At 47.4% G+C, this 16,570-nt stretch overlaps 1 protein-coding gene across 1 annotated transcript; it reads left to right on the top strand.

Moving 5' to 3' along the window:
- The first annotated feature begins 1,320 nt into the window (after nucleotides 1–1,320).
- On the top strand, nucleotides 1,321–5,363 carry LOC147001183 (hippocalcin-like protein 1). Its single transcript, XM_085830453.1, has 4 exons — nucleotides 1,321–1,409; nucleotides 1,545–1,695; nucleotides 3,023–3,191; nucleotides 5,314–5,363. The coding sequence occupies exons 1-4, from the start codon at nucleotides 1,321–1,323 to the stop codon at nucleotides 5,361–5,363; spliced, it is 459 nt and encodes a 152-aa protein (XP_085686579.1).
- The last annotated feature ends 11,207 nt before the right edge of the window (nucleotides 5,364–16,570 follow it).

Raw genomic sequence — 16,570 nt, forward strand, 5'->3', positions numbered from 1 at the left:
ATTTCCATGGGGGCTGTTTCAGCTGTTAACATTCACATGGACATTCACCAACTGATTGATACTAATTCTAGATCTCCCTGGCAGAACAATATCTCATAGGCATAATAAAGAGTGGGGACTCCCATAAGGTTCCAGGTGTCTCTTCTAGGGTTAAAAATAGCATGGCATGTGCTGATAACTTCTCCCAGTATTGTATGGAGGGGGATAAGGAGGTCTTGGGGGGGGTCTAGAAACCCCCTATCAACATGCTTCAAAGCTTTAATACCTGGGTCCCCATGAAACCCTACATACCCAGATTAACCCAGAAATCTGGGTAAGAATGGGGTTTTTAAATGTCATTTATAAAATTAAGGTTGCTGATAAATGAAGTTGAACTTTGAAGGGCCAAAGCCATGTTCCTGTTCTCTGGTATCATCCCTGAGTCCACTCAGGATGGGTGTCAACCTAGTTCTAAATTTACCCTAGCTGTGTTAGGTAGGAATGTGAACCACTAACATCTGCCTATGCAGGCAGGATTTATTTACTATGCAGCATCAGCAAATGTATCTGTGACAAGGAAACAAACACACCGGGTCCCCCACGAGAAAAAGAACGAGCTGTTCAAAGCGAAGAGTCAGGATTGGGTCCATGAGACCCCTTTACCCCAAGCTGATGAGCTGAGGGGTTTGTCTCAATCCTGCCTCTTGTGTAACCCTTACAGGACATTTGACAAAGCTTCATTCCACTGATTTTGGCTTGCCTCTCCCTGTCTCCTTATACCATGATTCTGCATGCATGCTCCAAGTAGACTGTATTTAGCTATAAAAAGATATTCTTTCTGTCTTTTCTAGAGTGTTCTGGGTTTTGCCATGTTATATACAGCCATTTTGTACCTCCTGAGGAGAGCCATCCTGGAAATACTAAAAGCCAGAGCTTGCACTATCATGGTCTTGAGTTCTTCTGGCCCAGAAGATCTCAACCTTTGTTATCATAACCCCTTTGACAATGGAATGACCCTTTCAAAGGGAGTCACCTAAGACCCTCCTGCATATCACATATTTACATTATGATTCATAACCATAGCAAAATTACAGTTATGATGTAGCAACGAAAATGACTTTATAGCTGGGAGTTCACCACAACATGAGGAACTGTATTAAGGGGCTGCAGCTTTAGGAAGGCTGAGATCCTCTGCTGTGATGGATGGCACTGGACATACAGCAGATATTGCTTAGCCAGCATGGTGGTAGAGTGTGATAGGAAGCCAGACATGGAGTTTCAGTTATCCACAGCTTACCTTGTGTCTTGGCCTTGCAGGTTTAGTCTCCACTGCCAGCTGCCATGGGCAAGCAGAACAGCAAGCTGGGTCCTGAGGTGCTGCAGGACCTGCGGAAACACAGGGAGTTCACCAACCATGAGCTTCAGGAGTGGTAGAAGGGCTTCCTCAATGGGTGTTCCACTGGCCACCTGACCGTGGACAATTTCAAGATCTAGGCCAAATTCTACCCCTACAGAGACACCTCCAAGTTCGCTGAACATGTCTTCCACACGTTTGACACCAACAGTGATAGCACCATCAACTTCCGAGTGTTCATCATTGCTCTGATCATGACCTCTTGGGACAAGCTGAAACAGAAGGTCAAGTGGGCCTTCAGCATGTACGACCTAGACAGCAATGGCTACATCAGCTGCAGTGAAATGCTGGAGATAGTGCAGGTACCTGCACTTGACAGGGCCTGGCGCATGGGGAGTCAGGGATCCAGGACCCCCATCCCCGGCCCCATACACCAGGTCATTCCTCTGCCCACTTGCTACCTGGTATACTAAAGGACTGCATGTCTGCAGAGAATAATGATAAAAGCTAAGCATCTATCGATTGCTTGCTGGAAATCAGGCCCCAGCTGAGCTCATCCATCAGGTTTATTCACACAATTCTATAAAACGGGTCTTTTTTTTTTAACCTCTAATAAGATCTGAGGCTCAGATAGGTGATTAAGAATTGTCAAAGCAAGAACTGGGAAAATGGCTCAGTGGGGAAGAACACTTGATACTCAGCATGAGGACCTGAGTTCTGAATCCCAACACCCACGGAAAAGGCAGGAGTGGCTGAGCATGCCCGAAACCCTAGAACTAGGGGACAAGTGAGTCCCAGAAGCTTGCTGAGCAGGCAACCTAGCTAAAATGATAAGCCCCGGCCGGGTTCAGTGATAGAGAAAGGGAATCTTGTGAACACCGGTATTCCTGTTTGGCCTCTGCATGGGTGTGTGATCATCTACACACATATGTATAACATACACACACACTAGCTGTCTATAGGGCTTCCTATAGAAATCAGAACGGCACAGTAAAGGATGAGTCAGCAGTCAGTCCTTCACAGGAGCAATGCTTATGTGCACCCTGCATCCTTCCTACTCCATGCTCTAAACCATCTCTGTATTTGGTCCAGTGAGCTGACTCTGTGGGTAAAGGTGCTTGCTACCAAGCCTGGCAGCCTGGCTTTGATCCCTAAGACCCACATGGTAGGAAAAGAGAACCAGCTTCCACAAGTTGTCCTCTGAATTGGTCGTGAGGTCATCTCCCTCAAATAAATAATTACATACATCCATAAAATAAGTAAAGTAATTATATACAGTGCCTAATACAATGGCTATAGATGTTAATAATAATTTGTATTATTTGGGAAATAACAGGAAACTGTGTACCTCCAGTTTCGTTTTCTAGACTATTTTCCACCTGTATTTTGTTGAATCTGCAGATTCAGGACCCATGGGTGGGCAGGGATCAATGGATTTCCCCTTTGACCTTCCCTCAAGGATTTCCCAGCTCCCCACCAAAGACCTTCCTTTCAGACAGATGCTTTCCCCCACAACCTCCCCTCTACTCAGAACCAAGGAGCCCTACATTCTTCCATGCCCCAGCTGTATCCTGTGCTCTTGAACATCACTTAAACTTTCCTGGCTCCCTTTACCCAGCACCTTGTTTGTGAGACTTGTTCTGATGAGAGAAGGGTCCTGACTCTGCCCTGTCATTGCTCCTTGGTTAGCTGAGCAAGGACCGTAACTCACCCTCCGTCCTCCAGAGCACACTCACAGATGCCCCTTTGCAGGCCATCTACAAGATGGTGTCCTCCGTGATGAAGATGCCTGAGGACAAGTCCATGCCCGAGAATCAAACAGACAAGATCTTCAGGCAGATGGAAACAAGCAATGAAGGTAGGAAACATGGTAGGAGTGAGCAGGTGGAGTGGGAAGAGGGGATTTGAAGAGGGGGTGAGGGTACGGAGAGGGGAGTAGGTGAGCCTGTGAAACTGTTGATGGCACAGAGGTTTTTGGTATACACTCTCTGCCCTATGCAGGCCTGCCCTTTTCCAGCCCACTTGATTCAGCTCTGATAGAGGTTGGAGGAAGTTTGGAAGCAAGATGGACTCCTGAGCCCTCCTGGAGGTTCTAGCCAAAATCACCTGTTCTATTTCACTCAGTGGATTTTTAAGAGTTATTTTATTATTTCAATTTTGGGCATGTGTGTGAGAGAGAAAGACTACATGCATTTGCATATATGCATGCAGGTGCCTGTGGAGGCCCAGAGCAAGATATTGGATCTCCTGAAGCTGGAGTTACTGGCAGTTGTAAGCCCTGGTACTTGGATGCTGTGAACCAAACTCTGATCCCAGCAGAAGTGGTAAGTGCTCTAACCATTGAGTTTCTCTCCAGCCACACCTCATCCACTTTGAGCTTAGACCAGGCCAAACTCAATAAAATGCACTCAGCACGTGGGACAATTATTACTAAAATGCCTTTGTACACACAGTTCCTGCATCTGGACTCCTCTTCCCCGTTTGAATGGAAAACTCCTACTGACCCTGTGAAACCTTGTCTCTCTGTCTCATTTGTGTAGCCTTCGATGTCCCCCATATCTCCTTCTTAGTCTTACTAGCTACCAGTCAGTAAGAACTATATATGCCTTCCATTTGGAGGCTCTATTATATGTTCTTTGTGGTTCACATATTTTTAATGGCCATGCTGGCCTAATTAGGGTCAGATCACTAGTCCTGTTTCCCACTAGGTATTAAAACCACTAGTCTCCAAAAGTTTAAGTGGTCCAGTCATGATGGTTCAACTTTCCAATCCCAGCACTAGAGGAGCTAAGGCAGAAGAATCTCAAATTTTAGGCCACCTTTGGCTCCCTAGGAACACCCTGTCTCATAGAATGAATGAAGAGGCCTAAGTAGCTTGTTCTAGGTCCAGTAACTGACAAGGGACAGACTCAGGACTCAAACCCTGTGCTGCCTGACACAGAGCCTCTAGATACTGTCACCACTGCTTAGCTCTGTCCTCATCCAAATGGTGTGGGAAGCCTTGTCAGCTTCATCTCACGGTCCCCTTGACACCCAGCTTCTCTACACTAGACTTCCTTTTTCTGGGAGCCATTGAAGTTGACTGAATTGTTCCTATTGAAAGGCCCAGGAACAGTCTAACAAGTCTCGATTCCAAGATATTCAAGAGCCACCCTATGGTGCAACACTGAATGTGAGCTGAAAGAACCTAGTGGGGAAACCCCCACTCAATTCCTGATTCGACATGCACCCAAGAATCACGAACAGACGACCAACTTGAAGTAAGAACAGGAGGTAGTTTAATGGCGGAGCTCTGGGTCGAAATGTATCTCAGGGAGGAGACAGTGGATTTGACCATGAGGCTTGGAAGCTAGGGGTTTTTAAAGAAAAGGGGTGGTGCTGGGGGAGGAATTGGCGCGGTTTCACATGATTGGTTGATTTAAACATCAGCAGACTGTCAGAAGTGCAGGAGATAGGGAGGCAACAGGCCAGTCAGGACATGTAATGATGGGCCTGCCCGGGCATGTCCCGGCCTTTTCTGCTATTTTCTCAGCCCCAGGTTTCAAAGCTCACAAACAACTCTTTGGGCTATTTGACATACATTACATGAATCACAGATCTCAATTTTTAAAATTTTCTTTCATGAGCCTTAGATGGCAGTGGTGCACTACTCAATTGCTGCTTCTGCAGCCTGAAGGACTATTTTTCCACTGGGTGAATCTGTGGCTTCTGTTATGGACCTCCAATATCAGAATTCATGGATGGAAGAATTAATATGCTAGTGAGTGACCGAAAATACGTGGATCCAAAAATTGATATCAAGAAGATAGGGTGTTTCCCTCCCCCTTGTTTCTGTGGGAGTTCACTTACTAGGTTTCTCAGAGACTGTCTCATTTAGGAAAGACCCCTCAAAGTGTAGAATTTAGCCAAAAAACAGAAGCACCCCCAATGGTGTCACTAGTGCACGGAGCTCTGCTTTAACCTCTTGACACGGACTTCAGGGTCACTCCAGCGTCAGCTGCAGCTGTTAAATGTAATCGACAAATCATGAAAGTGTATTTTCTTTGATTCAAGCTAAAATTAGCACAAGGCCCTGCAAAGCCTTCTAGACATGTAGCCTTTTCTGGTAAATGCAGCTTAGAAACTAGTCCATTGTCCTTTCTAAGCTGGTTATTTACCACAGGATGGACCACAGGGGGAGGGTACTCAGAAGTGAGCCTGAGCAGAAAGCCGCCTGCACAAAGGGTACAGAGAGGAGGATGGGGCAGGAAGGAAGGGTGCAGAGCCGAGGATGAGGCAGGAAGGTTCATTATTAAGAGACCCTACGGTCACCTCCCCACAGAAACTTCTCTGCAATTTTCTAACCATAGGAAGAGCCTTCAGTGACAGTGACAAGGCAGATCTACACATGCTCTGAAACTGCACCAGATACCATGCACACAGCATGCATGTGTATGTGTGCGCACACAATCATGATATGAAAAAGCTGTGTGGATGGTAGCAGTGTCCCTATCCCTGACTTCAACATCACTGTAGCTGTGCAGGACAGGACCAGGGGTGAATTTGAAGGACAGATGCATGGACCCAGCTGCAGCTTCCCTTGGGTCTGTCATTACTCAAACATCAAAACTTTTATTTAATTTTTTAAAACAGGGCTGTGGGGAGACAATGGCTTAGTGACTAAAACATGTTCGATGTAAGCATGAAGACCAGAAATCAGATCTCTAGAACCATGTAATAGCTGGGCAGGTATGGCAGTTACCTGTAATCCCAGCATCTGAGAGGCAGACTGGACATCCTCAGGGTCAGCTGCCTGGCTAGCTTAGCTGGAATCAGCAAGCTACAGTTCAGGAGACCTGGCCTCAATAAATACAGTGGAGAGTGGGGTAGGGAGACACCCAATGTCTACCTTGAGCTGCCCACACATGCACATGTGCCTACAATATGGAAATACACATGCACAGTGCATATGCATACACATGCAAAAACATTAAATCAGAAATGTAAAGAAATCTGTAGGCCCGGGTGTCTGTGACCAGTCCATTCTTCTGACCTCCATCTGAGGTTTGTAAATCTGGCCCTTTCCTCTCTACATATCTCCCAGCTTTCTCAAACTAACTTGACCTGAAGGAAACCCATCACTGCCTTGGTACTGAATTCCAGGGCCACTCCAGGATAGAAACTGGGGTCCTCCTTAGCATCTCCTTCTATGTCCACTTAAACAATGATTCTCAACCTTCCTAATACTGCGATCCTTTAATACAGTTCCTCATGTTGTGGTGACCTCCAGTCAAAAAAATTATTTCCCTTGCTACTTCATAACTGTAACTTTGCTGCTATTATGAATTCTAATATAAATATTTTTGGAGATAGAAGTGTACCGAAAAAGTTAACCCTTAGGTTGAGAACTGATGAATCTGCCTTGCTGTGGTTGGTGCTAGTTTCTCCATCGTTAGACCTGTCAAGAGTTCAGGCTCTTGACAATTGTCATCTTGAGCAATGACACTGAGAATAGACCCAAAGTCCAGACCCATAATCCTGGCCAGGAGCCTTTCCCGGCAGAAAAATCACCTGGCATTGCCCCCTGTGGACTGGGTACCTGCCTTACAGGGTAGCCCTATGGTGGACACAGGGTTTGTCTTCGTAGGTAATGTCCTCCTCTTTTGTGGAAATTTTAGATAAACTCAGTGTCTGAAGCAAAAGACATGAAGATTTAAGGAGAGTTTCAGACTGAAAGACAAGGAATCTCTAGAGAGACCAGGTTCTGTCTGGTCAGAACCAACTAGCCAAATCTGATCCTCTGGTTCCAGAGCCAGGGCTGGCTCCAAAAGTCCACTCAGCACCTCTCAGGCATTAGGCACCAGATAAAAGGCCTGGAGCAACTTCCAAGGGAGCAGTTGGCCATGTGATAGGGGAGTTTGGAGTTTAAGGACATTTTGTACCTCAGCTGCTTTTCTCACCCACAACTAGGACCCGTGTGACATATGTGTGAGCCCACAAGTCACACAACTTCCCAAACCTCTGCTCCTTCCTTTGTGAAGTGAGACTAACTAAACACATGCAGTACTAAAATCCCTCCTCTGGGAGACAAAATGGTACAGTTCCCTCTAAGGTCTCAACGTCAAACGGAAACAAGATTTGCCAAAGTCCATTCTGTAAAGCCAATGAGTTTATTGAGCTTCCTTAGAGAACATAAGGGGGAGGTGTTTGCAGTAGTGTGGGTGCTCCTCACCCAAAAGGCTGCACATAGAAAGCCTTTATCCTGCAGGGACCAGTTCTTCTCCATAGCCATATGGATGATGGAGCCCCGCCCCTAGTCTTCCCGATGTCCTGGCCATCTTGGAGGGTGTTTGTTTAAGCCAGGATGGGGCAGTCTTCCTCAAACCCACAGATGTGCAGGCTGGGATGCAGGAGATAAAGAGCAAGCAGGGACCAACCACACCCTAACTCTCTCATCTGTTTTTGCAGTTGTATAATCTACTGGTGCACAGACATAGCCAACAAGTTTGGATTTTAGTTGATGCCAGATGCAGTCAAGATAACTGGCCAAGATCAGTGGTCATGGGGTTAAAGAGAAGCTGGGCAGCACTTTCTTCACTGTCACCAGTTGGATACCAACTCGGATGGATTTTGTTAAACCTGGAACGGTTCTGGCATGGAAGAGGTGCACGGTGAGAGTTAACTGTGGCAGGGAGCTTGGGTAGGAGGTCAGCAGTGAAGACAGTTAGTCCATTCTACAGACACTGTGCTCAGGGGCCAGAGCCGTGCTACAATGGTGGCTCTTGTCAGGAGTTCAGGCTCCACTGTGGAAATGGACATCAGGAGTTGGCTGTAATATGAAACTATAGCCTGTGGGGATGTGGTCTCTGAAGGGGTATAGCAAAGACTTGAGGAATGATGCTTGGGAGTGGGCACCTCACTCTAATGGAGACTCCAAGCAATTACACACTCAGTCCTTCACTGAGCCACATCTGACATCCCCTAGGGCAGATCTCTTAGAGACAGTTCCTCAGCTCAGAGTGGCTGAACAATGCAGCCAGAGCTGGAAGGGTTTGCTGGTTTCTTCTCTGGTGTCTGTGACCAAATATCTTCAAAAAGCAACTCATGGGAGAAAGGGTTTCTATGGAAGATGGTTTAAAAGGATGCAGTCTATCATAGCAGCAGGAAGCCCAGAGAGATGAGTACTGGGACTCAGCTGGCTTTCTCCTGTTTATGCTCTCTGGAACGCTAGCTGGGGGAATACTGCTGCCCATATTTAAGGTGAGTGACTCTTCCCATTTCAATTAACCTGACAGATAATCCCCTGAAGACATACCCTGAGTCATATCTCTATGGTGATTCTAGATCAGTGGGTCTCGACCTGTGGGTCTCAACCACTTTGGGGTTGGTGGTGGGGGTCACATATCAGATATTTACAATCTGATTTGTAACAGTAGAAACATAAAGTTTTGAAGTAGCAACAAATAACTTTGTGGTTCGGAGTCACCACAGCACAAGGAACTGTATTAAAGGGTCGTAGGGTTAGGAAGGCTGAGAAGAGAATTGCTACACTAGATCCTGTCAAATTAACAACTAATATTGAGCAACCACAGAGGGTCAATCACAGATCTCTTCCAATGGAACTCCTGGCCCACTGAGCCTCACTGCACTGATTCTTAAAATTTGGGTAGAAGAAAAGTTGCCACCAATGTGTCTCCCCGGTGGGCACAGACTAACGACAGTGAGATAAATGCCTTTCCTGACCTCCAGTATCCACTGTGAGCATGGGTTGTCAGGGGCCTTGGAGTGAGGAAGGCCAACATTAGGTACTATAACTGTAACTCAGCGTGGAGATGACCGCCCCTTCAGGTCTTGGGGCTGAGCAGAAATCAGTGTCAGAGGACCAAAGGAGGAAGAAAACTCTATCGTGCTCAGGGCTGCATGGAAAAGGAATGGAGGTCAGAGAGCCACAGTCCAGAGATGCAATTACACTGCACAAGTACTTAGAACTGATGGTTCCCTATGTTTCTCCCCAGCCATGACAGGCAGCTCTGTTAACAACAGTGTTCATGTTCAAGGTGTGGTTGATCCATTATTCCTGCACTAGCTGTCAGAGTGTGGCAGCTAAGGCCAGGACTATACAAGGCTTCCATTCAGAGTTTCAGGTGATACCTGCTAGTGGAGATTTCCCAGGCCCAGAAAGACAGACATGGCAGATAGTCCTGAGGTAGTCTCCAAGTTCTGAATGGAACCCTGCTCAGGTCTCTGTGGGACCTGGAAGAGAGATGCCCAGTCTGACCTGGAATGTTCATACAGGTTGCCTGAAGCTGGTACGGGGAGTTATGGAGCTTAGGTGGCAAGCAGGGCCACCTGGGGAAGAACAAGATGCATAAGATAGAGGCAAGATGATCAGTGGGGGGGGAGGGGAGGGGAGGGGAGGGGAGGGGAGAGGAGGGAAGGTGTGGGGAGGAAAAGAGGAGGGGAGGGAAAGGGGAGGGGAAGGGAGGGAAAGAGGAGAGGAGGGAAAGGGGAGGGAGAGGGGAGGGGAACGAGAGGGGAGGGAGAGAGGAGGGAGAGGGGAGGGAGAAGGGAGGGAGAAGGGAGAGGAGGGGATGAGAGGAGAGGGGAGGAGAGAGGACTGTCTGGGCAGAGAGTCCCCTTTCTGGTATTTGTTAACAAGCTATGAGATGAGCCAGGGTGCAGGTCAGTTAGAGGTCAGAGGGAGGAAGGAAGGAGACTAGACTGACATCAGAGCTTCCTCCCTCAGCCACACAGACATAACTGGCAAACGCTCACTAGAGCATTCTTTGTCATAAGAACTGAACATCAATCCTGAGAGATGCAGTCAAGCAATTTTGGGGTATGGAAAGCAGTATGCAGAATATGATACACAGAATGTGATACACAGACATAGGTACATACATTCACAAGACTAAGATATATCTAAATAGCCACATGAAAAACCTTGGCATGCTTCTGTGTATAAGAATAAGGCACCAGGCAGTGGTGGAGCATGGCTTTAATCCCAACAGGAGGCAGCAATAGCTGAATCTCTGAGTTTGAGACCAGCCTGGCTACAGACTGAGTTCCCAAACAGCCAAGGGTAACCAGAGAAACCCTTTCTCAAATAAATAAATAAATAAATAAATAATAAAAATAAAGGAGAGAGATGAGAGGCAACCTCCTTAGGGGTCCTCATGGGTTCCAACCTCAAGCAACGGGTGACTTCTAACATCTAGTGATAAAACAGGCCCCTGAGTTGGTCTCTATCAACTTATTGCCCACTCATTATGAGGAGGGAGGCTACCTGCCAGTGTTAGGAGCCCTATAGAGAGGCCCAGGTAGCAACAGCCCACAGGAACCAGGGCCTGCTGGCTGCCACCTGAAAACACACAGAGAGAAAGTTGCCCTGGCCACAGCCCAGATTCTGGGCCAGCTGAGCTACTGCATTCCTGAGCGACAGGAATGCTGGGAGAGCAAACACTAAGAGTTTAAGGGTAACCTTTGGAGGAGGTCCACTGTCTAAAGGCACACCAGTGGGGACCCATGGGGAATGTGAATGCTTCCTGAGAAGTCCTGGGCTGCTGACAGTCACTAAGGGCTCTTCAACAGTTACAGACATTTAAAACAAAAATAAGACAGGCTGGAGAGATGGCTCAGTGATTCAGAGCACTGGCTGCTCTTGCAGACAACCCCATTTGGTTCCCAGCACTCACACAGCATCTCACAACGGTCAGTTTCTCCAGTGACTCCCTCTTCTGGTTTTCAGAGGTACTGCACTCATGTGGCACACCTACATACATGTGGACCAATGCTTATACACATAAAATTAAACAACCCCTTTAAAAAAAAATGCAGAAGCCAGGCACGGTGGCATATACCTTTAATCCCAGCACACAAAGATACAGCCTGATCGACAGCCTGTATCTACATAGCGAGTTCTAGGACAGCCAAAGTTACATTATAGAGAGACCTGGTCTGCGCTGAGAGATGGAGAGAGAGAGAGAGAGAGAGAGAGAGAGAGAGAGAGAGAGAGAGAGAGAGAGAGAGAGAGAGAGAGAGAGGACGAGGGCGAGGGAGGAGGGAGGGAGAGGGAGGAGGGAGGGGAGGAGGGAGGGGAGGAGGGAGAGGGAGGGAGGGAGCATTGGGCTGAAGTAAAGAAATGGCCCACTCATCCCATCCTATTTCCCACCATGACAACTGCTGGTCTCCAGCACAGACTGGCCAGCAAGTAACAGGGAGAATCAGTCCCAAGAGTTTCTCAAGACACACTGAGATAGGTGCTCAGTGCTCTCACCTTCTGTCTGTCTGTCTGTCTGTCTGTTTGCCTGTCTGTCTGTCACTGTCTGTCACTGTGTCTGTCTGTCTGTCTGTCTGTCTGTCTCTCTCTCTCTCTCTCACACACACACACACACACACACACACACACACACACACGAGTCCATCTCACTGCCTCCTCTGCCCACTCGCCTACTCCAGAGTTGTTAGTGACGTGGGCCTGCCTGTCTGAGAGCTGGGATCAGTAGAGGAAGCACAGCAATTGACTGTCTATGGTTTTGTATGAGAAAAGAGAAACATTTGGTCTCAGAAAGGATGGCATTGCTAGGAGTACCGGGGTGGAATGGGCTCCCATCCTGGCAGGGACTATGAGGAAGTCACCTCCCTCAGTGTGGGGAGAGGGCCTGGGAGGTCACCTGGGACTGCAGTTGTCCCTCTGCTGTGTGATCTGAGGCCAGTTTGGAACCTAGGAGAGTCTAACCCAAAGTTCACCTGCTTTAAAAGGTCTCTGATTTGTATGGGATATCCTTTCTCACAGCAAAATACAGACCTAATACATCAATGTAAGTTAAACCTTCTCCTTACCAAGGGAGGGACTTAGAAGGGCCACGCTGTTCCTGTACTTCTACTCCATCCCAGACACCCTTGCCCCATTTTGGTCCTTAGAGCCAGACCTTTAATGAGTCCCATGTAGAAGGGTCTGTAGCAGTGACATTACAGAAGACTATCCTGTGGGACAATTGTTTCCTCTTTGTGTTTCCTCATGAGCTTTAAATAGACAGGCAATCACAGTGACACTCTCCCTGCCACCAAGACTGTGCTGTCCCCTGTCCCCAGAAGACAGACTGGTGAATCACACAGAACCATAAAGACTGTCCCCTTGGCCATGATCTCCATGCCTCCTCCTGTCCCCTGTAGCTTAGGGTTTCATCAGTACCAAGAGTATGTTTTGTTTTTTGTTTTTGTTTTTTTTTTGGTTTTTTTTTTTTTGGCTTTTTCGAGACAGGGTTTCTCTGTGTAGCCTTGGCTGTCCTGGAACTCACTCTGTAGACCAGGCTGGCCTCGAACTCAGAAATCCGCCTGCCTCTGCCTCCCGAGTGCTGGGATTAAAGGCGTGCGCCACCACGCCCGGCTTTTTTTTTTTAAGATTTATTTATTTATTATATGTAAGTACACTGTAGTTGTCTAGATATTCCAGAAGAGGGAGTCAGATCTCGTTACGGATGGTTGTGAGCCACCATGTTGTTGCTGGGATTTGAACTCCGGACCATTTGGAAGAGCAGTCGGGTGCTCTTACCTACTGAGCCATCTCACCAGCCCTCCAAGAGTGTGTTTTAATGAGTAGACTCCCCACAGCAGTACATCAATTAGTTTAAAATTGCACCCGACCCACCCCACACACACCTTGTGAGCTTGGGCTGAGGCCACATCTCCAGAAAGAGCATTGGCTGCCCTCCCACGTCTGTCTCCTCTGCTGGCCAGCGACTTGTCAAAGGGTAGAGGGAAACAGCATCTAAAGTTAGGAAGAAGAAATGCCTTTTGTGTCACTGACCTGCATTCTTTCCATATATTTGTTTTCATAGCAACAAACCAAATGTTTTAAAACAGAAACCAGAATTGATGTGAAGCAATTTCATCACCTGCCTTCCACAGAGCAATTGGCGCCTCCATATTAAGTCCTGTGTGTCCTCTGCTTCCTCCTTTTGGGGCCTCTGTTGGACACAGTTTTCTCTTTTGAGCTACTCACTTGCAGCTGAGAAAGAACCTTTCTTCCATAGTAGCAAGACTCAGAAGTGGGTAATCCAAGACAGCAACATGTCTTTATTGCCATCATCAGAAAAGAGCCAGGCCCCCTTCCACCGCACAAAGTGGCACAGACCTAGGAAATTCCCAGCTCCCGCTTTCTCCACAAAGCTAGCTCAGTGACATTTTCCAAGTGAGGAGGCAGGAGAGGAGGTGCAGTCTGTCTAGACTAGACTGATGAATAGGCTTTCTCAGCACACCTACAGCAGTATGTGTGGACACTGACATGTGGGGCTGCTTCTTGACTTTGCCCCAGAAGACACAAGCCCCACAGAGCCTCACCCAAGAGCCTGAGTACAACTAAGTATTAACTAACTCTCTTCCTTACTCACAGATACAGCTCAGTCATGGGCAGAACAGACATGCTCATGGGAATTCAGAAGGGAAAACTGTTAGCAATGAGATGGGTCCTATCCTTCCTGAGGGAGCTGGTTACAAAATTCAGGCAAGGCAACCTCTGAAAAACAAACATGTCATGCTTATGCAACAAGGAGAGACCTGGCCCTGATAGAGCCAAAGAGGATGTTTGGAGTAGGAGAGGGACAGAGAAGATTATAAAGAGACCTGTAGATGGGTATGAACAGGAACACCAGCAGCATATACATCTTCCAGAAGTTAATACATCTTCCAGCAGCCAGGGATTTCAAAAAGAGGTGAGGGCAAAGAACGAGAACCATGCCTATGGTTCGTGAGGTACAGGCATCCTTGGGGCTTTTGAGGCTTTAGGTGACTCTCAGAAACCTTATGTCATGAACCCAGGTGGAGATGGAAGTTGTTGGGTAGAAATTTAGAAGTCCTCATTTGCAATAGAAGTGTCTGCCTTCTCACCACCCCTCAGCAGCCCAAGAAAGTTCTTCAGGCTCCAGCTTAGCAAGGCTTAAGCAACTGCTACGAATAAGAACAGGTTTATTTTTAAAGCAAAATCTCCCTTGAGTTACAAAAATAAATCATATTCGGGCTGGCATGTAGCAAAGTTGGTCAAGGGCTTGCCTAACTTTCATGACACCCTGGGTGGAGTACTCAGTGCTACATAAAACTAGGCATGGTTGCACACATCTATAGTCCCAGAACTCAGAGGTGGAGGCAGGAGGATCATAAATTTAAGGTCATCGTCATCATCTGAACAGCAAGCATGAAGTTTGGGTCTACTTTGGGCTATATACACCCTATCCTGGAAACAAACAAACAAACAAGCAAATAAATGACACTTGTAAAATTTCAAATAAGCCAGGCAGTAGTGGGGCACACCTTTAATCCCAGCACTTGGGAGGCAGAGGCAGGTGGATTTCTGAGTTGGAGGCCAGCCTGGTCTTCAGAGTAAGTTCCAAGATAGCCAGGGCTACACAGAGAAACCCTGTCTCCCCCCCCCCCAATTCTTCAGATGGTTCCAGCCCCCTCAGGAGCCTCCCATTGCCTTTTAATAATCATATACCTCTCTCTCTCTCTCTCTCTCTCTCTCTCTCTCTCTCTCTCTCTCTCTCTCTCTCTCTCTCTCTCTCTCTCTCTCTCTCTCCCTCTTTCCCTCCCTCCCTCCCTCCCTCTCTCTCTATTTCTCTCTTCCTCTCTTCCATTTTGGGATATTTTTTCACTCCATAGAATTCCCTAGACATTCTTTATGGCTAAGCTGCATTCCACAGCACCAATGCATGGCATCTGGGTTACCAAGTCACTATTGAAGGACATCTGGACAGTGCTTATGGCCATTACACACAATCACTGTGAACATTTACAAAAAGGTGTATCTGTGAACACCAGTTTCCATGTCTGTGGGATAACTGCCCAGGAACACGATGGTTGGACCTCACAGCAATTGTATGCTCAGCTCAATTGTTTGTTTTAAAATTTTATTCATTTACTTCTTTCATAGATGGAGTGTATGAATGTGGAGGTCAGAAGACAAATTGAAGGAGTCAGTTTTGCTACATTGATCCTGGGTTTTAGCCTCAGGTTATCAAGCACCATTACCCACTTAGCCATCTTACCAGCCTGTGTGCTGTTGGGCATTGGGCTATACACTGACAGTCTGGTCTCCAGTCAATCTGAGGTGTAACCCCGGGACCCAGTGGGACAGAAGTTCTCTCATGTCTCCAGGAACTCTGGCTCCTGTCAAAGTTACCACCCCCACAGCCCTCACAAGAGAAGCATGGCTTTAGTCAAATAGGCAATGCCCCAAGCTTCTGACTTTCAGGTTAAACTCCTCCCCAGTTACCTAGCAACAGTAAAGATAACAGCATACCATAAGAGGGGCTGTTTGGCCCCTCTTCATTCTCTTGCTCTCTTGCTCTTACTCTTCTTACACTTACTCTCCACTCTCCTCTCCTCTCCTCTCCTCTCCTCTCCTCTCCTCTCCTCTCCTCTCCTCTCCTCTCCTCTCCTCTCCTCTCCTCTCCTCTCCTCTCCAACCTCTTACTCACTCCCTCTTACTCTAGACTTTCTTCTCTCTCTTCTTTTCCTCCTTCTCTCCTCTTGGCCATGGCTGGTCTCTCTCTCTTTCTACCTTGTCTCATTCTCCCTGCCTTTCAATAATAAAGCTCTAAAACCATAGACTCTCGTTGTTCATCTAGGCCTGCTGTGCTTACTCTCACCTGCATGGGAACCTCTCTCCCTCTGCCCTCACTCCAATAACCCCAGTGCTACAGGGTGTCGTCCCTGGGCCCCAGGTCAGGGGCTGTCCCTTTTCATCCACCACCACCACCACCCCCCTTCAAGTGGGGTTAGTGGCTTAGATGCCCCCCCGGGTCTGGGTGGATAGCATCTGGTAGCCCTCCTGCATCTGCTTGCCCAGAGCATAGGAGGAACTCTGGCCAGACGTGGGCTATCCTTCCTTCCCCCTCCTTCCCTTGCCCCTCTTTAGTACCCACAGTGTGCTATGTTTTGTTTCTTACAGAACAGCTGAACTCTTTTCTAGGAAGGTGAATTAGGAGACCTAAACAGATAGAAAATCTATACAGAGACATAAAAGGGGGATTTATTAGAGTGTCTTCCAGGCTGTGGTCTAGTTAGTCCAACAATGGCTGTCTACTGGTCCAGGAATCTAGTAGTTTTTCAGTTCATGACGATGGGCATCTCAGGTGGTCTTCAGTAGACTCTGGAATCCTGAAGACATAGAAGACATAGACTCCAATGCCAGTGAATGAATGAGCTTGCCAGTGAGAGCAAGGGCAAGCAGGCAAAGAGCAAAAGCTTCCCTTTTCCATG

Source organism: Mus caroli, unplaced genomic scaffold (assembly GCF_978045245.1).
Source record: "Mus caroli unplaced genomic scaffold, Mus_caroli_1 scaffold_14, whole genome shotgun sequence".
Lineage (NCBI taxonomy): Eukaryota > Metazoa > Chordata > Mammalia > Rodentia > Muridae > Mus > Mus caroli.

What these genes read in the sequence shown, in the direction of transcription:
- LOC147001183 (XM_085830453.1), top strand. Translation starts at nt 1,321, where the DNA reads ATGGGCAAGCAGAACAGCAAGCTGGGTCCTGAGGTGCTGCAGGACCTG. An exon ending in AACCATGAGCTTCAGGAGTG is followed by an intron (nt 1,410 to 1,544) that starts GTAGAAGGGCTT and finishes TGACACCAACAG; the next exon opens with TGATAGCACCATCAACTTCC. An exon ending in AAATGCTGGAGATAGTGCAG is followed by an intron (nt 1,696 to 3,022) that starts GTACCTGCACTT and finishes CTCCTTGGTTAG; the next exon opens with CTGAGCAAGGACCGTAACTC.